This window comes from Gastrolobium bilobum, unplaced genomic scaffold, assembly GCF_033153095.1.
Source record: "Gastrolobium bilobum isolate Gb01-03AN ecotype WA unplaced genomic scaffold, APGP_CSIRO_Gbil_v1 utg6330, whole genome shotgun sequence".
NCBI lineage: Eukaryota > Viridiplantae > Streptophyta > Magnoliopsida > Fabales > Fabaceae > Gastrolobium > Gastrolobium bilobum.
This window is the reverse complement of record NW_026896517.1, coordinates 73,115-96,395: the sequence shown is the minus strand read 5'-3', so window position 1 is coordinate 96,395 and position 23,281 is coordinate 73,115. Positions and strand designations below refer to the sequence as shown.

The 23,281-nt window shown below is 36.9% G+C and overlaps 1 protein-coding gene across 1 annotated transcript; it reads left to right on the top strand.

Annotated features, from left to right (window-relative positions):
• Nucleotides 1–203: 203 nt before the first annotated feature.
• On the top strand, nucleotides 204–23,195 carry LOC133300219 (alpha-1,3-mannosyl-glycoprotein 2-beta-N-acetylglucosaminyltransferase). Its single transcript, XM_061499735.1, has 18 exons — nucleotides 204–554; nucleotides 631–681; nucleotides 780–867; nucleotides 2,533–2,595; nucleotides 9,175–9,209; nucleotides 9,295–9,371; nucleotides 9,474–9,519; nucleotides 9,656–9,718; nucleotides 15,143–15,209; nucleotides 15,300–15,368; nucleotides 15,469–15,538; nucleotides 15,646–15,707; nucleotides 20,376–20,466; nucleotides 20,755–20,848; nucleotides 21,814–21,876; nucleotides 21,956–21,994; nucleotides 22,076–22,246; nucleotides 22,779–23,195. Exons 1-18 carry the CDS (start codon nucleotides 486–488, stop codon nucleotides 22,893–22,895), a joined length of 1,335 nt encoding a protein of 444 aa, XP_061355719.1. The 5' UTR covers nucleotides 204–485; the 3' UTR covers nucleotides 22,896–23,195.
• The last annotated feature ends 86 nt before the right edge of the window (nucleotides 23,196–23,281 follow it).

Here is a 23,281-nt window from a genome sequence, read left to right as displayed (position 1 = left end):
TTACTTTATAAAGCTTTGTCTGATGTTTACGAAATAACATAATTTTGGACAAAAAATCATAATGTATTTATAATTTAAATTATTTTAGAAATATAATAATCTTATTATTCTAATTTTTTAACCCTAAAACAGCATAATTTCGTTAGATACTTTATTCCCTAAATACCAACGGTTATTTTTAATTGTAATGAATAACGAAAAAAAAAAAACGAAAGGGGCGGTGAAACTGAATGGGGTGCCGGCGCTGCCGCCAGGAATGATAAATTTTTTCGACTCAACTTCCAAATTAATAAATTTTGAGGCAAAAATTCCTCTATGGTCAATTAGCCAAATTAAGGCCATGGGCATATTATGCTAGGTGCGGGTTTAATTGACAATTGAGTTGACTGGCTGGGCGCGAGGCATAGAAATTGCCGTTGCACAATGAATCTTGGAAACCTGCTGTAGTTTTTTAGTGTGGCAATTCCAAATTTGGGCGAAAGTAAATGGCGAAAGTTTTCTGTGATTTTCGGTTTCTTCTTTTGGTTGCAGCTTGCGTCTTCATCTACATCCAGGTCTTGTCTTTCTCCCTAACCCTAACTAACACTGTGTTTCCCATGACTTTTTAACACGTTGTTTGCACTTGTTCAGATGAGACTTTTCGCAACACAATCAGAATATGCTGATCGCCTTGCTGCTGCTGTAACTCAACTCCACCACTTGTCATTTTAATCTATATTCTATATTTCCATAATTAGTATTTGGTGAATCATCAACATCATTGTTAATTCTTGTTTTAGATTGAAGCTGAAAACCACTGCACAAGTCAAACGCGATCACTGATTGATCAGATTAGCTTGCAACAAGGACGAATTGTGGCCCTTGAAGGTTTGCTGTTTATTATTTAATTATGAAATATCATCTTATTACATTTATCTGAGATTGCACGAATATATTTTCTTCATTAAAATCTTTGCCATCATAGACTCAGATTTCCTACTTCAGTTGTAGTCAAACCAACAGATTCCGTGATTTGGAAATTGGAAAGGTATTACACACGTGTAGAATATGGTGGGATGTGTGGAAGTAGAATAAGGGTGTGGGAGGATAAGTGAATTAATCATGACCTGAGTTTATATGGTAGCATAAACACAATTCCTCAAGACATGATGAATTGGAAGGTAGCAGATTTGGTGGATGGAGAGCGAAGGTGGAAGTGGGAGATCATTAACAGCATCATACCTTAGGATATTAGTAGGAAATTGCATGCCATAGCTCCTCCATTGTCAGATTATGATGAGGACAAAATTATGTGATTTGGGGAAAGCGCAGGCTTGTTTACTGTGAGAAGTGCCTATGGGTGGTTAAAGAATGAAGGCAGATATACTGTGTCATCTACATGGGTCAAAGTATAGAAGTAAGTTGGGCCAGGGAGCCTCAGCAGTTTTTTTTTTTTGTGTGGTTGGTGCTACACAATAGCCTGAATACTAACGAGAGAAGGGAACAGGTGGACATCAGTGGACCCAAGCTGTCACAGGTGCTATTGTAAAGACAAGATTGTTTTGCAAGCTTTGAGGGATTTTCCTATGTCTATCAATGTCTGGAATAGCTTGAGAGAATAGTTTCAATTCAACATAACTTGAAGAGCAGAAGCAAGAAAACAACTGACGCTGTATGGGCTTGTACATGGGCAACGGTGTGCTGGTTAATTTGGAGTCGGAGGAACAGAGAATTTTTTATGACTGTTTTGTCAGGTTTATGGACACTCTTGCTGTCGGTGGACTTATCTTGTAAAAGGGTTACTGACCCTCTTGATCATCATCACATGGAGAATGCTTCCATGAAATACATTAGATGGATCCCTCCAATGCAGGTTTGGGTCAAGGTAAATGTATATGGAACACATAAATAATCCAGTAAGATGGCATGTTATGGTTGGGTTGTAAGGGATAGTCTGGACTAATGTATCATTGGTTTTACTACGAACCTAGGTGAGAGTGAGACTAATGCATTCATGGCAGAAGTGTGGGATGTTCGAGAAGTTCTTAAATTGGCTTGGCAAAGAGGGATCTGCAGGTCATTTTGGAGTTAGATTCTGCTGCAGTTGCTTGAATCCTTCTGGGAAAATGTAGCATGAGTGGACATTATAGGCAATAGTGAGGGGCCTAAAGAGCATGCTTGATTGGAAATGGACAGTTCAGATCAGACATAAATTCAGGGAATGAAATCAGGGTGTGGGTTTTTAGCTAATCTGAGTATTTATCTGTAGCCTGGTCTTAAGTTTGGGGAGACACCCCCTGGAGATGTTCAGGGGATGCTTTTGAGGGATGTTTACTCTCAGGGTTTTTCGTTGTAATTTCTGTTTATTGTTTCGGGCCTCTGGCCCCTGTATGTAACCAAAAAAATGTTGTCCTTCATTAATGACATCAAATAGTTTGGTTGGTGGGCCTATGCTCATTAGCGGTTGTCATTTTGGTTTTATTTTTCATTTAATCTTTTGCCTACTTAATATTTTTGTCACATTAAATTCTATCTTGTCCTGGATTCTTTCAGAAGAAAGGAAGCGTCGAGACCAAGAATGTGGACAAATGAAGTCACTCGTTCAAGATCTTGAAAGTATGTTATGATCAGTTATAAGGTCTCCTTTTTTGGAGGTTGGGGGTGGGAGGGCGCCATTGGTTTCTTTATCTTTTCTATGGCATTTGATTAAATTGATACTTATTTGGTCTTTGGCATTTTAGATAGTTCATAGCTATATGTTGAGGAAGTAGCAATTATGAGTTTGAGACCCATAGTTTTTAAAAACAATATTAAGCGATCATATTCTTCTTGCATTTGCAACATGATTTATTTTCCGATTAAATTGCTTTTAAAAATTTCAGTTTAATTTTAGGAAGATTATCGGTAATAAGAATGCTGTGTAGTCTGTCTGTCACAACATTTTATTGTTCTATGGGGATCTTACAATTGCACTTCTAAAGTGGAACATTTAAATCTCTAATTTTCCCTACCTGCAAAAAAAAAGATGCAAATCATAATTATTGTTGAAATTATAGGGATTTAGGTATAGAGGGATATTGGACATATACTCAGATTATGAAGGATAGACACAATTGATCTCTAGTTTTCTCTACCTGCAAAAATAAAAATAAAAAAATGCAAATCATGATTATTGTTGAAATTATAGGGATTTAGGTATAGAGGGATATTAGCCATTTACTCAGATTATGAAGGATGGACACAATTAATCTTTAATTTTCCGACGTTTAGCTAATCAGGGAATGATATTGTTGTGAAGGATTTGTAATGATGTGAAAACCCCCATTTATACTAATATTAGACACCAAATCCTAATTAAATATGAAAATAAATCTTAAAATATAAAGAAAATAGGAAATTATGTCTAATGGATCTTATAGGAAATTATACTCTAAACTATTCTAAGATACATTCTCTTATGAGATATTTTTTATATATTCTAAATCCCCCTCTCAAGCTAAAGCTTACTAAGCTTTAAGCTTGTGATAAATCCACAAAAAGATTTTGCAATAAAGTCTATTGCAGAAGAAGCAACGTTGGGTCAAACCTGAATAATTATGGAAAGAAATCAGACCCAGATCATGGAGATAAATCAGAATAATTGTAGAAACAAATCAAACCCAGACCATGGAAACAAATTAGATGCGGATCAGAATAATTATGGAAACAAATCATACAAGGATCAGTATCAGATCAAGATTTGATTAGAATAACATAGGAAACCTTGTCAGTCATAATACTTATAAATAAGTAGGAGCTGGATTGAAAAGGATATACGGGAGATCAGAGGAAATTAGGAGAGTTGGGGTCTCTCGAATACCCTTAGGCTTTTTTTCCTTTTCTTTTCTGTTTCAGTTCTGTCTTTCTCTTTTACTAGGCTTAGGTGTCACTGCCATTGTTATCATTATCAATAAAGCATTGTTATTTTTGTTTAACAAAGAGTTGTTGCTTCTGTTACGCTTACTTTCCATTATCTGATCCGGTATCATCAGATCCGGTATCATCAGCTTGTTACAAATGACCCAACCCATTTAGCAACTTAGGGATGTTGGAGACTTAGATAGATGAACATTGCTTGCCTAACTTTGCAAGATGGCTAGAATGATCATGAGCCTAAGAGCTTAAGAGCTGGTTAAAACATTGCATGACCAAGGAAGAAGAGACTTAACTGAAATGATCATTTCCTGGCAAGCAATTTTACATAGCAATAACTAAAACTTCTCTAAGTTCATCAATAGCAATATTTGGAAGCTTCAAACCACAAGAAAACTTAAAGAGACTTGAAAATTTGAAATTGAGGTTGATGTGCATCACAACCATGGAGAATTATTTCTGGCATGACTCATCAGTGAGATAAGAGAAATCACAGGCAATTCATTATTAATTCATCTTGTTTGACTCATTAGTAATAAATAAGCCATTGGAATGATCATCAGTGGGAAGTGAACAACATGCGTAAGGCTGAGCAGATACGACCAAAGCATTTGCAATGAAGATTGGGGGCCAAAGCACATCTTGGATATAGTGTGGGACAAAAACTAGCAGGGCCAGATTGCATTTGGACAAAAACCAGAGGCCACACCTTCCAAATTTCTCCCCCTCAATGTTATCTTGGCATCGGAGAAAAGCCGCAATAAGACTACCAAATAAACGTCGGAAAAGGATGGGCACAAATGAATAGTGGTTTGAAAAAGTGTCAGAAAATACCGGAAACGTCCCACAGGTGCCAAAATTGTTGGATCCATGATTGAAAAATGCCCCGAAAAGATTGAGGTAGGGGTTGCGCACAATTTTGTGAAGGAGTGGTGCTTGGATGCCTTGGGACGTACCCTCACAAGCCTGGTCTGCGTGTAGGTGCCATAGATTGAGGCGGTCTGGTTGGAGGCAGATGATACTAAGCCTCCACGATTTGGACGACTTGGATGAGGCGTCTTACATTCTGGTGTTTCTGCATCTGGTTGGAAAATATTTAAGTTGTCGAAAGAAATTGATGGCTAAGCGGTGGGTTGTCGAAAGGAAGAGTGGCAGGTCTAGCTTGTTGATATTAAGGCATGATGGGGAGAAAAGGACCGTAGTGCAGTGGGTAAAAGTACACAACGGGTTTGGAAATATTTTCCTTTGGGTAATGGGCGCAGTCAGTTTGGAAATATTTTCCCTGAGGAGTGGGGGTGGCAGGTTTAGGGCTTGTTGATAGAGTTTCATATTATGTGGAACTCGATAGCGTACCGTTCTGATCAACAACATCAACATCAACAACACCTTTATCCCAAATTAATTGGGGTCAGTGGTAGATGAACCCAAATGAAAGATATAAAAAGGTTGGAAAAAGAGACATAAAAGTAAAAATAAAATAAATAAATAGAATAGTAATAATATATATATATATATAAATAGGGAAATACTACTCTCATTTTACATGAGGTAGTTATCTCATTTTCTCTCATTTCGAAAATCGTACCCCTTCTTTTTTCTTTTTCTTTTTTGCTTTTAAATAGCGGGCCCTACTTGAATTCTCTCTGTAACATGAGATAACTACTCTCATGTTACATGAGAGTAATATTACCCATATAAATATAAAAGTAAAAAAGAAAGGGAAAAGAAGAAGAGGGGAAAATGAAGGGAAAAAGGACTAAAAAGGGACTATCTGGAACATAGGAATAACAACGGGTCTAACTCTCCACCATGCTTATACCTTTTCTCCATTCCGTTCTAAGGCATACCGTCCGCCAATCTATATCCCACTCTATTAAATCTTGTTTTACTACCTTCCCCCAACTAAGTTTCGGTCTACCTTTACCTCTTATTGTATTGAGCTCTTGGTAACAAACTTCTGATCTTACGGGAGCATCCAGGGGCCTTCTCATTACGTGTCCAAACCACCTCAATCTATGTTCTCTCATCTTCTCAGCCACCGGTAGTACTCCTACCTTTCGTCGAATATCTTCATTTCTTATCTTATCCATCCTCGTTTAACCACACATCCACCTTAACATCCTCATCTCTGCTACTCCCATTTTATGCTCATGTTGCCTATGTGCTGGCCAGCATTCAGCTCCATATAGCATTGCAGGTCTTACTGTTGTTTTATAGAATTTTCCTTTTAACTTAAGGGGGATTTTGCGGTCACACAAAAATCCAGTTGCATTGTGCCATTTCATCCACCTTGCTCTGATTCAATGATTTACATCCTCATCAATCTCTCCACCTTTTTGCAAAATGGAGCCCAGGTATTGAGGGAATTTAGGTATTGAGGGAGGAAAATGAATATGCAGAAAAATAAAGTTATATTAATATTGTTGTGAAGGATGTGATCTAAACCACAAAACACTAATCCTTATTTATACTAATATTAGACTCCAAATTCTAATTAAATAAGGAAAAAAATAATGAAATATAAAAAATAAGGAAACTATTTCTAAGAGATCATATAAGATGCTATGAACTATTCTATGATCCCATCTAGATATTATGTTATATTTTTCATATATTCTAACAATTATCAATCTTCGATAGGGGCATGGAGCGGCTTACCCCAAAAAATGCAAGAGCATGGTGATAGTTTTCTTGAAGATTATAAACACAAGATAATTAATTTATATTATACACATATTAATGCTAAAAAACTAAAATTATCTAAAGTTAAAGTCATTTTCATAATTTATAATCAAAACTCATAATCTAGAGGAGTTAGAAAAAAAATCAGACGTGAAGTATGAAGGACACAACAGAGAAAAAGAACAGAGATCTATGAGCTATGATGCCTGACGTGAACAGAGACCAAAGGATGAAAGGGAAGAACAGAGATGCATGGATAGAGGCCTTGACTTCGCAGGAGAGCAGTGGGTCTGTCAGAGAACGTCGTGGTTGGCCAGAAACAATGTAGGTAACTCAGAAACAGAGTCACACTTAAAAGTATTTTTCGGTCGAAACAGAAACTTTGTTTCTAACGTAAAATGACAGCAAATCACAAAAACACCCAAAATAATGGGTTTGATAACTCAGAAAATGGGGAGGTAAAGTAGGGGTTTTACCCTTGTAACTAGATAGCGCTGTAATGATTGCGTTTTTCCATGATAGTTGCTGCTCGCTGCAACTGAAAAATGCTCCGCGATAGAAATCTTGTAGCCTCAGACACGCTGCTCCGCCGCTATAGTCCCACTATAGTACGCTATCAATATGTATGGGGCGAATAACAAATAAAAGTTGGGTTTTATAAGAGTTATGTTGTAGGAAAAGTGATTGTGTTATGTTATAGAGATTCGTTTTGCGTGCCATAGTTTTTTTTTTTTTTGCTGCGGGCCCCACAAAATGTTGTGTGTGTAGGAAAATTTTTGTGGTCATGTTAAATGATAGATGATAAACCCATAAAAGTTTCATTGATGTAAATGATTAGGTTGTTTCCTCTAAATAGTACCATCTGCATAAATAAAAAGAGGCAAGCATTCATGCTCATACCTTATATTGTCCTTTTTTGTGTTTAACAAGTATAGAGTATTGAGTATTTGGTCTGATGATAGATAGCATGCCCTATTAGACATGCAATACATTCTGCGCAGTATGAAAATAGTTTATTGTTTGTTGATTTAACATGGACTTGCAATGGTTTGAATATGTGAAAATCCATACAAACTGTAAAAGGGTTGAGGTATATTCAACATGATCTCTAATTCACAATCAAGTGACATTCAACAAAAGCTCTCTCTAAGGTCAAGGCAAATGAGATGTTTGTACATTTCAAAACCTTGCACAGATCTCGCTCACGATGTGTGTTATGTGCACGTCCAGTTTAGAAACAATAGCCTCTTATTTTTGTATTTTTATCCGGCTATATTTTTATGGTATAGTCTATTTGGGTTTCTTGGTGAAAATTGAGCTTGTCCGTTCACTTTTGAACAATTTCTCGTGATACTTCATAGAAGTTTTGGACCTTTTGATAAGACTAGGTAAGATATTCTGTCATTGTTTGTTTTAAACAGTTCCTTAATTGGCGAGGATGATTGTATTTTCAAGGGTGTCTGTTTGTCCTGACATGGTTGTTTTGAGTGAATTTCTATTACAATATGCCAAGAGATTGGCCAACTTTATTGTAATTTTTAGCCAATTTCCTTTTGTTTTTCTGTAAGAGGGACTTCTTATCATCCCCCAATATGTATTTTATCCCATTAAGTTTGTTGACTTTGTTTACTTACTTCTGTCTGCGCTGTGTTGTGTTTTTTTTTTGGAGTCTCGAATTGAGACTTTCCTCAGAAGTGAGGTTTATGGAAAGGAACATCAAATTTACGCGAAAATGAAGCTTTAAGAGGATCTTAAATTTGATTCTGGAGGACCAATGAAAGCATTCTTGCAGAAGCTGAATGAACTAAAATATTGAAAAATATTACTTATTGTGTTCTATACTATCTTCCTGCTTTGGATCAGCAAATGGAAAATAAAAACAAAGAAATTTAAGCTTCCTAAAATTTTTATTCTTTTATTCTTTTTTTTTGGGGGTGGGGGGCGCTGGGGATGTGGATGGAAGAAACAATTTGTAAGGCACTTTCCTATGCTAGACCATGTGGGAATTATGAGTAAGAAGAAGAGGGAATTGTGTTGTCACAACCTTGCCTATGTGGCAAGGAGTTTGGGAAGGAAGGGGAAACAATTAGAAAGAAAGATAAATGGGAGGAAAATGTAGGGTAGAGGGGCATCCAGTGATTGTGTGAGTCTTGGGGCCTTTGGGGAGGTTTGCAACCCTCGAAGTTCTATGGTTTCTATTTTTTGATTTCTTGTTTTGTGAGCGATCTTGATTTTTGTAATTGGGGTTTACCCATACTTTTCTGTAATAAAATACCCGGTTCCAATCACAATTAAACTTAAGAATTAACAAAGACTCTAAGGCTGAAGGACTGTGCATGTATTTTAGCATCAAGCTATGAATTTATAATTGCATAATTGAAAACGTCATAAATATTTTTATTTTAATCGGCATAATCTTGAGAATGGGATAACTTAAAAGTCATGCATATTACATAATATGCACTACATATTATTAGTTTTATATAAATACTAGCATATTTAGTAATTCATCATGTCAAAAGTGTGTTGTCACAATGTATTAAGGGATTTTCGGTCTATTAGATGTCCATGAATTTACCATTCTATAAATAAACATTTCAGGAAAAGACCTACAGAGGCTGATCGACAAAGTGCAGGTTGAGCTGAAAATTGGCAGTCTGCTGAGTGTTCTATTTTTCTTTCTAGAGTTTATTGTGTGATTTTCCATGCTGAAATTTTTAGGTTCCAGTGGCAGCTGTTGTGATCATGGCATGTAATCGTGCTGATTACCTGGAGAGGACTGTTAATTCTGTACTGAAGTATGCATCATATTACAACATACTCTGTTTACTTATCTTTAATACTTGATTGTAAAACTATTTTTTTTGTCCAGCTGAGTCTTGATCTATTAATTTTTCTAGATTCCAAAGGCCCATTTCTTCAAGATATCCTTTATTTGTATCTCAGGTATTTTAGATGTCTTGGCTTCTGGTTTTGCACTTTACAGGAGTTTCTTTGTCTGTCTGAAATGATTATGACGTCATTATTTTGCAAATGCAAATACAACATAAACAGCTGATTGTGGTCCTTTATATTTATTCAGGATGGATCCAATTCAGATGTTAAAAATAAGGCTTTGAGCTATGATCATTTATCTTATATGCAGGTATACACAGTTACATAAATGAGCTGTACTCTGATAATCAACTCAGTTTATTTTTATTTTCTTACTTTCAAAGGCCAATTACTTGTCTTTTGTGCATAATTAGAACATTTGTAAATTGATAGTCAGCTGTAATTATGATGATTGCTGTAAATTAGCTAGCGATTATTGATTAGCCCCTTGATTGATTGTAATTATACTATAAATAAAATATTAGTGTGCAAGCCAAGATACACAATTTCTCAAACACACTGTTTTATCATCCTGAATCAGAAAATTAAAAAAACAGAGGGACACCACTTTCAACTTGGCATTCAATTGAAAGAAGGATTTGTATGTTATAAAATTGTAGTAATACCTGTACAAGAGTTCTCTATTTAAAGAGACTAAAAGACCTAATGGGCTAAGCCCAAAGAGACGTTTTTAGAGTATTCTAGCTAATACCAATAATAAACAAATAATTCTAATATTTACAATATTAATTCTAATATTTATGACACTCCCCCTCAAGTTGAGGAATGAATATTTATCATTCCCAGCTTGCTAATAAGCTCTTGAAACCTATTATTAGGAAGACTCTTAGTCAAGACATCAACCAATTGACGACCAGAAAGAATATATGGAGTAGTAATCAGTCAACTATCTAGTTTTTTTTTGATGAAGTGGCGGTCAATCTCAATATGTTTGGTTTGATCGTGTTGAACTGGATTGTGGGCTGTACAGATAGCTGACTTGTTATCACAGAGTAACTTCATAGATCCTTCATATCTCACCTTGAGATCATCGAGAATGACTTTTAGCCATAATAATTCACATATACCTTGGGCCATGGCCTGAAATTCTGCTTCTGCACTCCACCTAGCAACCACATTTTGCTTTTTATTTCTCCATGTTATTAGATTTCCATAGAGAAACATACAATAGCCCGAAGTAGACCGTCGGTCAGTCACAAATCCAGCATTATCAGCGTCTGTATACACTTCTAAGGATAGGTTTCCTCCTCTCTGGAATAATAGTCCTTTACCTGATGTGCATTTTAGATAATGGAGAAGCCTGTCCAGTGCTTGCAGGTGTTTTTCCCTTCCCTCGGGTCATGCATAAATTGGCTAACAATACTGACTGCATAAGCTACATCAGGTCTAGTATGAGCCAGCTATATCAATCTTCCCACCATTCGTTGATATTGTCCTTTGTCAACCGGAGGGCTGGCATTTTCATTTCCTAGTTTATGCTTCTGCTCAATCGGAGTACTGGAAGGTTTACACCCAAGTTTTCTTACTTCTTTAAGGAGATCATGAACATACTTTCATTGACAAATAAAGATCCCCTTCTTCGAATGGGCAACCTCTATCCCACGAAAATATCTCAGTTTTCCTAGATCTTTAACTTCAAATTTAGAAGCGAGTCTTTCTTGCATAGCACATTTCTTACCTATATCATCCCCTGTTATAATAATGTCATCAACATTAATTAGAAGGATAGTGAGCTTGCCTTCTTGAGAATGTTTAAAGAAAATTGTGTGATCTCCTTGACTTTGCTTATATTCCAATGAAACTATAACCTTGGTAAATCTTCCAAACGAAGCACGTGGGGATTGTTTCAAGCCATACAACGCCTTTTTTAATTTGCAAACTTTATTATCTCCATTTGTATAGTCAAATCCTGGTGGGTCCTCTATGTAAACCTCCTCCTCTAATTTGCCTTTGAGGAAGGCATTTTTCATGTCAAATTGTTTCAAATCCCAATTAAAGTGAGCAGCAAGGGACAATAGAACTTTTACAGTGTTCATTTTGGCCACTGGAGCAAATGTTTCTTCGTAATTAATGCCATAAGTCTGTGTGTACCCCTTGGCTACTAATTGAGCCTTATACGTCTCAAGAGTCCCGTCAGAATTATACTTCAGAGTATACACCCATCTGCACCCTACTGCCTTTTTTCCGTTTGGCCTATCAATGACTTCCATGTATTCTTCTTCTCTAAAGCATTCATCTCGTCACGCATGGCTTGAACCCAATTGTCATCCTTTAATCCTTCATGAACTGATGTCAGGGTTGAAATGGAGTCAATTATCATCCTTGGTACCTTTCTTGATCAGGCGAAGCTCATATCTGAGTTGCCTAGCCTTCGATTTCATCTTTCCTTGAAACATTTTGTGAATCTGATCCCAGGCTTCATGAGAATGCTTAACTCCTAAGATTTCATTCACTACAGACTCTGAAATTGTTGAAAGAAGCCAGGTGAGCAACATCTGATCTTGCATGAGCCATTCCTGGAACGCTGGATTGATTGAATCATTATCGCGATCATCTTCTGTGAGGAATTTCAACCGAATTTTCGGATTCACCAAGAATTTGTGGAGAGAATGAGAAGTGATGGTAAGTTTGACAGAGATTTGATAATTGAAGAGCGAAGGCGTTTTATTTTCCATCGATCCACTTCGAACGCTTTGATTCGCACCACTATGGTTGCTGTTGCTTTGATTTTTGGTTGACGAAGCTGTTGCAGAAGCCATTAATGGAGGACGAAATGGATCAGGCCCTCGGGAAGAGAGCTCTGATACCATATCAGAGTTTAAGGAGAGAGAGGAGAGAGAGAGAAAAAGGAAGCCATTTTGATTTCTATTAACATTCTGATTAAAAGATACAGAGGTGCTCTTTATTTATAGAGCATAAGACTAGCATAAAACCAATGACACAAGACTAACAGAATAACTAATTCTGAACTGATTACAAGGAGAACATGTTCTGTATATCCAGAACTATATTAGACAAAATACATCAGGCAAAGCTAAAGCTTATACATACTCTAATACTTAAAAAATGAAGCATTGAATTTGTAATTACTCGTTTAACAGTATTTGGATACAAAAGGAGTTTTTACTCGGTTGTAGTTGGGATATTCTCTTAGGAATATACTAAGGTAGTGGTTAGAGAGAATGATGGTTAAGAAGGGAAATTATGCATTCAAGAGTTTAGTAGGGAAACACAACTTGTGTATATAAGAGGGATAGTCTTTATTGGGAGGCAGTTTTAGAGAATTGTGAGGCTTCTTTGATCAAGGGTGGCTGTGTTTCAGAATCAGAACATGAATTGGAGACAGAAGAGTTGCTGGATGAAATACAATGAAAGCCTAAACACGATGCAAAGTATGACCCAGTAGGAAAGGTGTTTGAGATGGAGAGTAGAGTAGGGAAGGTTGGGGCAGAAGAATTTTGAAGAAGTAGTGGAGACCTGTGCGCTACGAAATCCTGCTTTCTCTCTGCCACCCCCGGAGCTAGCAGAGTTAAACTCTCTTGCAGTGGACAACAAGTCTTTCCCAGTGAAGCAGCCATGTGTGCACACTCTTGAGGCACCTTGCAATGGTGTTCCGAAGAAGGAGAATGCAAGAAGGGCAGATTGGGGATACTGTAATGTGGGTCTTGATCTTTCCCTAATGGGCCAGGCCCAATTTGAGACTTGTAATGGGAGACCTGAACAAGAATGGGAAAAGGGACAACTGGTTTAGCCCATTTTCGTTGAGATAGGCAAGGCTCCAAGAAACTTCCACAACGGAGCATTATTTATAGGAATGAAGAGCTTTCTTTGCTTGACGCTCCAAACTTCTATGACACTTCGGAGGATATCTTGGTCGAAGAGGTTCAATAGGAGAGGAACATGAACTAGCCTGTCAGTGACCAAGCTATACATCTTAATCTGCTTGTAAAAAGCTGAAGAAAATGGTGAATGTCATCATCCTAGTCTCAACATTCTAGGACCTGATTATAGGCAACTCAATCCCAACAATGGTAGGGTTTCTTTAGGTTCAATCACATTCAATCACCTTTAATTAATCTTACATATTCCTGTGCTTCTTTAGCTGCAATTTCATGCTATCTTTTTTGTCTTCTTTCATCAACTAGTTATTCAGAGAAAACCGTTTGCAGAATTGCAAACATGAAGCACTAGATTGTGGAAGGTTTTGGAGCTACAACTCTCTCAAAGTTCAGGAATTTCCCTTGTGGAGTTGCCTTAGGGAAGGTTAAGAATTGTTATGTAGCATTTGATGAGGTCTTCATTCCTCTGACTCTTTGTTATGAATCTGTACATTCATGTAAATTTGGGGTGTTAGTTGATGCTAGACTTGCCGATCTGGTTCATGGAGTTGCTGCCTTTGAATCAGTGTTAATGAAGCTGGACTTGCGACAAGAATCTAGCAGACAAGCAGAAGCACTTGATGCATTTAGAAGGGCCATTCCGCATCCTTCAAATGGATATGTTCAGGGGATAAATGTTGGGGTTCTATTTGCAAGGTATGGGACTTGGAGTCCCACATTGGTTGTATGGGCAACTAATGTGGGGTTTATAAAGCCTTGGGCACTTCCACCCTTTGAGATCGATTTTTTGGTGGTGCATCTCAAGGTCTCATCAAATGGTATCAGAGCATCCATCACGTGGAGTTGTGCGTGAGGGCACGCACTAGGGAAGCGTGGTGGAATGTTGGGGTTCTATTTGCAAGGTATAGGACTTGGAGTCCCACATTGATTGTATGGGCCACTAATGTGGGGTTTATAAAGCCTTGGGCACTCCCACTCTTTGAGCTAGCTTTTGGGGTGGTGAATCTCAAGGTCTCATCAATAAATGATCTTGTTACGCTAATTTTAGTTGTTTTCTTATCAGAATATTTATAATGGAGTATGGATAGTTGGTCAAGTCTGATTTATCTTCAGATAAAATCTCTAATATAGAGGATTGCTGCTTCTGGTACTCGTCAAAGCTGCTTGATAGTATGCAAGACCATTACATGTTTGTTCAACTTGGGTCAGAGGCCTATTTTTAAGTTTTAGGAATTAGTCAGGAAGATCGATGGGACTGTTTTTCGAAAAAATGAGGAGATAGCTTGGTTTGCTTTCCCCTGGTTCAACTGTCTTCTAATCTGTCAGATACCCTCCCATTTGATCACATGCTATTGGGACACATGTCTAACTGAAGGAGATGCATTACCAGGTTTCAACCTTGGGGACAAGGTTGTTTTTAAGGGAGGAGGTATTGTTACAGTTATAGGTGGGGTATTCTCTTAGGAATATACCAAGGTAGTGGTTAGAAAGAATTGGTGGTTAAGAAGGGCAGTTATGCAGTTAAGAGTTTAGGAGGGAAGCCAACTTGTGTATATGAGAGGGATAGTCTTTACTGAGAGGCAGTTTTAGAGAATTGTGAGTTTAAGGCTGAGAAAGTCTAAGAGAAGGGGAGTGACCCTTGGAGAAGTTTTTCCTTCATGTGTCATTTTTGTATTTTCTCATTCCTCATCAATGAAAATCATCTCTTAGTGATGTGCTAGAGATATAAAACCAATATTGTGATCTCAAAAAAATTATTGTGGTCTCAATAATTTGTCTTGTGTGGTTTGACAATAAGAAATCAGGCTCTCTGCACTAATAATATTTTGATGCAGCACTTGGATTTTGAACCAGTTCAAACTGAAAGGCCAGGAGAGTTAATTGCTTACTACAAGATTGCACGTAAGAGTTTTCTTCATCCTTTTCCTATGTTCTGTGTTCTCTTTTTGAGAAGAATATTCCACAAAAGGTGACAATTGATGCCTTTATTAGGTCATTACAAATGGGCTCTAGATCAACTGTTCTACAAGCATAACTTCAGCCGAGTAATTATTCTTGAAGGTGAAATGGGCTATTTTCTTTTCAACATTATGTATTTTGTTTTCTTTTATCATTGATAATAACATTTGGAAGCTGACAGAATAAGTTTATCCAATCTCAGATGACATGGAAATAGCACCTGATTTCTTTGATTATTTTGAAGCTGCAGCAATACTCCTTGACAAGGATAAGTATGCATTCAAGAATAGCGGAATGCTGGATTTATTTTCTTCTGATTAACAATACAAGTTTTTTAAGTATTCAGGATCTGTTTTTAAGTTAGCATTATCTATTCTAGGTCCATTATGGCTGTTTCCTCATGGAATGACAATGGACAAAAGCAGTTTGTACATGATCCATGTAAGTTTGTTCAGTTTCGTGTCTGTATACTCCGTTTATAATACCCATGAGGAAAACTGGAGTTCAAATTTCTGGCCGTGTGGTTATCATATCACAGTAGGACATACAAAAAGCTAATCTAGAAATAGATAGCATTGCAGAGATGAGACAACTTAAAAATTATAATGATATAATTTTGTTAATATCAATTGGACTAGTTTGTAGCATGACTGTTTTTGCTTCTCTGCCTCTCCCATTCCAATCCCTTGCTGATTATGCTCCTGGAAACATGTTGCTTCTATTGGTACTGCCTTTTTCAATATATGATAAAAAATTATTGTAAAACTGCAGTAAATATCTAAAATTGCAAAAATATATAATATAAAATGCAATCTGATACATGTTCAAATTAGGAAAGGATAAAGTTAGACTTAAAGTGAAAGTAAACTTTCTTGGGTGTTTAATATTTTTGAAAGCCTCAGAAGCTTTAAAATACATCCCCTAAGAACCAAGAAAAAAGTTGCCAAACACACATTTATGACTTTTTATTGTAAATATTAGAATTATTTTATTATTATTTTGTAATAGTTAGAATACTCTAGAAGCTTATTTGGGCTTAGCCCATTAGGTCTTTTTAATCTCTTTAAATAGAGAATTCTTGTACAGATATACTTACAATTTAATTATATACAAATCCTTCTTTTCAACTTGGTATCAGAGCTCTCGATTCTGAGGGCTCTGCTTCCGCAAACCGCCGCCTTTAAAGACGGAACCCTATTTTCCTCTTGCTGCCACAAAACCGCCATCGGAAAAATTTTCTGGGGACCTTTTGGACCAAGAGGACTACTGTTTCATTCCGTTTTCTTAGATCTATCATTCTACGTAAGTTTTTCTTTCACCGGACGACCAAAAGACGCCAAACATCATTGTTTAGATGACAAACAACATTATTCCGGCGACTTTTTGACTCCGACCAGCCACAGACAGGTTTGCGCTCGCCGAATGACCTCGCCGTGAAAAGCCCAGCTCTGGCGGACCTCGCACATGCTCTAACGCGCCACCAGTCCTTCTGCACGTGACGCCCACTGGCCGACAGCTTTGCCGGCGCGTGACGGTGACTTTCCGTCACGGACTACTTGGGTTTTGATCGCCTCTTCATGCTCTTTCTGGATTTGTACTTTTTCGTTTGATTCAATATCATTTGATTTTTCGATTTAAAAAAAAAGGGGGGTGGGGAATTTGTTTTACTGTTCTGGTCGACTATGTTTGGTAAGATCACACACCCTACATCTCTTCTTACTTCTTGCACTTATTTCAAAAATTCGTGGATTATGAATTCTTGTGCAACTAATTATATGACTTGTCTTCGTTTCTTTTATATCACCCTACTAGTGGTATCCGTACTATAGTTGTAGCTGATGGATCCAACAAATCAGTTGTGGGTTCTGGTAACATTCAAATTCAACCTTCTTATTTTTAAAAAATATTCTTTATGTTCCTCAGCTCTCCACCAATCTTATCTCCGCTTATAAGCTTACAACTGACATGAATTGTGCTGTCACCTTTTTTCCTACCATTGTGTTATTCAGGATTTCACCACGGGGAGGACGGTTGGAGTTGCTAAGGAGCAGGGTGGATTGTACTATCTCATTCCAGAGCATGCTACAAGGGATACCGGGAATCAACTATTGATGATTCATCACCCATCTACTTCAGTCTCACAGATTTGGCTTCATCACAAACGCCTGGGGCACCCATCATTTGGCTTATTGAAGTCAGTGTTTCCTTCTTTGTTTAAGGATCAGTCAATTGACTCCTTCCATTGTGATGTTTGTGAGCTTGCGAAACACCACCGTGTGCCCTTTCCTTCAAGTTCAATAAAGAGTATTGAGCCTTTTACTCTTATCCATTCGGATGTTTGAGGCCTTTCTAAATTACATAATATTTCAGGTGCTAGGTAGTTTGTTTCTTTTATTGATGATTGCACTTGGGTGACATGGATATTCTTGTTGAAAGACAAGTCAGAAATACCAGAATTGTTTATTCGATTTTATCAAATGATCGAGACAGTTTGGTAAAAGTATTAAGCGATTAAGATCTGACAGTGGTACGGAGTATGTCAACTAGCGTCTGTCACAATTCGTTTCAGATAAGGGTATGATTCATGAGCTCACATGCGTAGATACCCCTTAATAGAATGGGGTTGCTGAAAGAAAAAATCGATATTTGCTTGAAGTTATCAGAGCATTATTGTTTAAGACATCTGTACCCAACTCAAACTGGGGAGAAGCCTTATTAACTGTAGCCTATTTGATCAACCGCTTGCCTTCCAGAGTCCTTGGCCATGTAAGTCTTGTTGACCTCATGACCTCTTTTTTTTTTCCTTCTGTTCCAATTATGGAAAGTCTTCAGTCTTGTATATTTGTATGTGTTGCCTTCGTCCATATCCATAAACAACATCGGAGTAAATTAGAGCCTAGAGCCCTTAAGTGTCTTCCTTGGTTATGCTCCCAACAAGAAAGGATACAAATGTTACCACCCTCCAAGTCGTAAATCTTTGTCTCTATGGATGTTAGCTTCCATGAATCTGAGTCTTACTTTTTACACCCTCAGCTTCAGGGGGAGAACAATATAGAAGCTTCATCCATTTTCTTCGAGTCTGAGTCTCCCTTTCTGTTACCTACATCTTCTACTCCAGTAGTTACACTACATGACAATGAGAAGGAAGACTTAATTGCTGAGGCTGAAAATTCATCTGATTCCTCTTGTGACATGCCTCCTATTGATAGACATAAAGTACGCAAAGCTGGGACACCTGAACTATTGTACCAAAGAAAGAAACAACCCACATTGCCCCACCAGCAACTGCAATCGCCTGAACCGCTGGTAAGTACTGAACACACTACTTCTTTTATTCCTGAGCCTGATATTAATTCTGATGACTTACCCATTGCTGTAAGGAAAGAGAAAATGTCTTGTACCCAACACCCTATTTCTCATTTTCTCTCCTCTAAGAATCTCTCTATGCAACATAGAAGTTTTATTATAGCACTTGACTCCATTTCAATCCCGAAATCAGTACATGAAACATTAAAGGATGATAATTGGGTTCAAGCCATGCATCAGGAGATGAATGCATTGGAGAAGAATAATACATGAGAAGTTGTTGACAGGCCAAATGGAAAAAGGGTAGTAGGGTGCAGATGGGTGTATATTTCGAAGTATAATTCTGATGGGACTCTTGAGAGGTATAAAGTTCGACTGGTAGCCAAGGGATTCACACATACCTATGGCATTGATTACGAAGAAACATTTGCTCCAGTGGCCAAAATGAACACTGTAAGAGTTCTATTGTCCTTCGCTGTTCATTTTAGCTAGGATTTGAATCAATTTGATGTGAAAATACCTTCCTCAATGGTAAATTAGAAAAGGAGGTGTACATGGAGATTTCACCAGGATTTAACTCTACAAATGGAGATAATAAAGTTTGCAGGTAAAAGAAGGCATTGTATGGCTTGAAGCAATTCCCGCGTGCTTGGTTTGGAAGATTTACCAAAGTTATGCTTTCATTGGGATACAAGCAAAGCCACGGGGATCATACACTTTTCTTTAAACATTCTCAGGAAGGTAAGACCACTATCCTTCTAGTTTATGTTGATGACATTATTATAACAGGGGATGATATAGGTGAGAAATGTGCTCTGAAAAAAAGACTGACTGCTGAATTTGAAGTTAAAGATCTTGGAAAACTGAGATATTTTTTTGGGATAGAAGTTGCTCATTCAAAGCAAGGGATATTTATTTGTCAAAGGAAGTATGTTCTTGACCTCCTTAAAGAAGCAGGAAAACTTGGGTGTAAACCTTCCAGTACTCCGATTGAGTTTAAATTTTTGGGTTGAATTTGTTCTTTACATGGTATCAGAGCCTCTGCGGCCAAATGGTCACGAGTTCGATCATCGTCGCCCCCCATTCAGTTAATAAATAATTAAGTATTGTGAAATTTCTTTGTGCTGGTAGGTTGTGCCTGATGCATTATCCACCCTTCAAGTTCAATGGGCACTCGTGTGAGGGAGCGTGTTAGAAAAATATAAAATTATTAATGTAACCTAACCTAATAGCTAAAACTTTTGGGTTGAATTGATTCTTTACATCTTAAAATGTTTTTTGTTTTAATTTATTCTTACTCCAAGTCCCTAACCACTAAAGTAAAGGCCTGATGAAGGGAGGGAGGTACAGCAGGGAAATGAAAATGTTTTGGAGATCGAGATTTTTAATTTTTAATTATTCATGAAAAATGAAGAAGGCTGAGGATAGGGTACACTGTTATTTGAAGGGAACACACATTTTTTACCATGTGGTGTGCTTTCCAAGCCCTCATTGTTCTGCCTGCTGGCCTATTGGGATAGCAGCCTTCAGCCTTAACCTGCTATGCTCTTAATTTTTTAAAATTCATTTCAACACTGAAAATAAATATACTGAATTTCAATGCAAGTTTGTTTAATTTTATCAACAACTCCTAAGTAGTCTTGCATAGAAATGACATGAGATCATCTTCTTGCCTCTGTTAACTTCTATTACAAGGTACATTGTATTCAAAATGAAATTGATATTCCTGAAAATATTATGATGGTTTTGAAGATCACACTATTATTATTCTGATGATTTTTTTTTTTTTGATCTAATCTGCAGATGAACTTTATCGCTCAGATTTCTTTCCTGGACTAGGATGGATGCTGGCTAGATCTACATGGGATGAACTATCACCAAAATGGCCAAAGGCATATCCTTAATATTTTATTAATTATCCTTGTTTGTTTCTGCCATATTTGTTTATTGGGGGGATTCCAAATAACAAACTCTTGGTAAAAATATTTACCATGAAAGAGTAATAACTAATAACCATTCGGAGTGGTTATTCAAGCAAACTTATTGTACATAATAGCCGTGTTAAGTGTTAATTTTTCCTTCATAGTGATTTTTTAACAAGAGTTCCTTATTTGGGACTCTCCCTTGTTTAATTTGAGTAATATTATGTGTGTATATCAAATTTTCTTTGACAAATTTTCACTTACTGGGATGACTGGTTGAGATTAAAAGAGAATCACAAAGGACGACAGTTTATCCGCCCTGAAGTATGCAGAACATATAATTTTGGCGAGCATGTAAGTTTACTAATTTTATGTTGAAGATTGACCTTTTGTATTAAGTGGTTATATGCTGTGTGAACTTTGCAACCATGTATCCTATAAGCCTCACAATTTTAAGAGCATTTATTGGTCCAGTAAAAGTCATGATACTTTTGTTCAGGGTGATACGCTTCATATTTACTCGAACAGTTGCACATGCTGGGTGATAATAATTTATTTCTTTACAGATTGTAGTCACCTGATTTCTGAATTGAGGAAATCCTTGGCAGCACCTTCTGTTTATACATGATTTACAATCTCTAGTATTAAGCAACTAGGTAAATAAGGAAAAAAGGGAAATTAATGAAAATAATGCAAATCAAATCTCAATTATTTAGTGTAAATTGACTCTCTAAATAGGCGATATTTTCCAATCACTCCCTCTCAAGCTGGGGTATACAAATCATATGCACCAAACTTGTCAAAGATGAAGTGTATTCGAGTTCCCCGGCGACTTTGTGATAATATCATAGTTGTATTCGAGTTTCCAACACTCATTTTTTTTTTTGCTTTTCTAGCAGAATTCCGCATTGTCCTTAGTGTAGATTTTTCCTTCCATTCTTTAAAATGATTTAGAGGGCAATAAAAAGTATTTAAGATATCATAGTAGTTGTAAAGATATTTTTTTTCTTGACATTTTTCCTTGTTACTACCCTTGTTTTTAATTTATCTATTTGCTGCTTAACTTCTCATATAAGCATCACTCCTCATCAAATTACATATCTTTCTATTCTCTTGCCTGGCATCTCTCTACCTATAAAATGTAAATTAATGTTTTAGTAAACTTCTAAGAAAGCCCAGTTTGTTCTAAACTTGCTGTACTGGGTGGTAGTTGGTATATAGGCACTAGAAAGCAAGACCAAGTATATGTTGTCTCTACTTTCAAATCCTTATACATGGATTTTTTTCAAATGCCTTTTTATGTCTTGAAATTTTTACAGGGTTCTAGTTTGGGACAGTTTTTTAAGCAATATCTTGAGCCAATCAAGCTGAATGAGGTCCAGGTAGCTAAGCATGCTTAATACGGTCTTAAATATGTTTCTTATATTAGAATGATGTTATATTAACTTGAATCTTTGGAAGGTTGATTGGAAGTCAATGGATTTGAGCTATTTGCTGGAGGTGAGATGGTGTATTGTAATTGTGTCTGAATGTGTAAAGGAATGCTGTCGTGGTTTGTGAATTTTGTTTTCCACTTTTCAGGACAATTATACTATGCACTTTGCCAACATTGTTAAGAAAGCTAAACCTGTCTATGGAGCTGACATGGTTCTAAAGGCATATAATATAAATGGTGATGTGCGTATTAAGTACAACGATCAGTGGAACTTTGAAAACATTGCTCACCAATTTGGTATATTTCAAGAGTGGAAGGTAATTCAGCTATTTTTGTTCTTAACTTGTAAAAGTTAAAATGCGCATCATGATATGCAATGGAGAGTTCTAAATTTCAATCTACTGTGGCAGATTATACATTGAACTAGTTTTAGCATGCAGCCACCCGGACTCTTGAGTCCTGAATGAAATCTGAAACAAAAGGCTACTTTAAAATCTTGTGTGTCTAAATGTATTAGTAGACTGTAAGAGCCAGAAATGAGGCATGCTATGATAGTTGAGTTAATCTTCACAAATGGATCAGTTCTTACGAATTGCTTAGAAGTTTTCCATTCATGTTTTGGTTTATTGGTTGGGTGGTGAATAGTAAATGCAGTGTTCTGAATCAAGCTTGAACTTACATTTGAGAACACTTTATAATTGTGTGGCCGTGAATATATTATGTGTAGCCGTGCATAGCAGACCCCATCTTTCTGTCCCACGTTATGTAAACTTCGCTATCTTTTGCCTTTTTCTCGTTGATAGATCTAATTTTGTCCTACATTTTTCCGTTGCATTCATTCACTTTCAGGATGGCGTGCCCAGGACAGCCTATAAAGGAGTAGTCGTTTTCAGATATCAAACCACAAGGCGTGTATTCCTTGTTGGTCCAGAATCTTTGAAGCTACTTCAGATTGAAGATTCTTAATGCCGGATGAGGGAGAAAACTGTTAATAGATTAAGAGAGTAGTCGTTTTAAGATATCAAACGAAGTGCTGCTGAGTAATTGATATTGAGCTTAAAATGACATTGGACATGGATACTTCTCATTGTCAAATCCACTGCTTAAAAAGACCATGGTGTGCGCTGAAAGTGTTAAAAATGCATACGAGAATGTGCTGGGACACATTATGGGCACCATCCCATGTATCTTGTAGAGATTGAAATTCTGTCTTATTGTGCGGTGAGGTCGTTGAGTGGCCATGGCATGTCCTATTGATATTATTTTTGAAGGTGTCGCAGAATTGCAATTTAAAGTTACTCTTCATGCACTTCGTGATTTTTCCTTTTTAAGTTTCACTGTCTACAAGATTT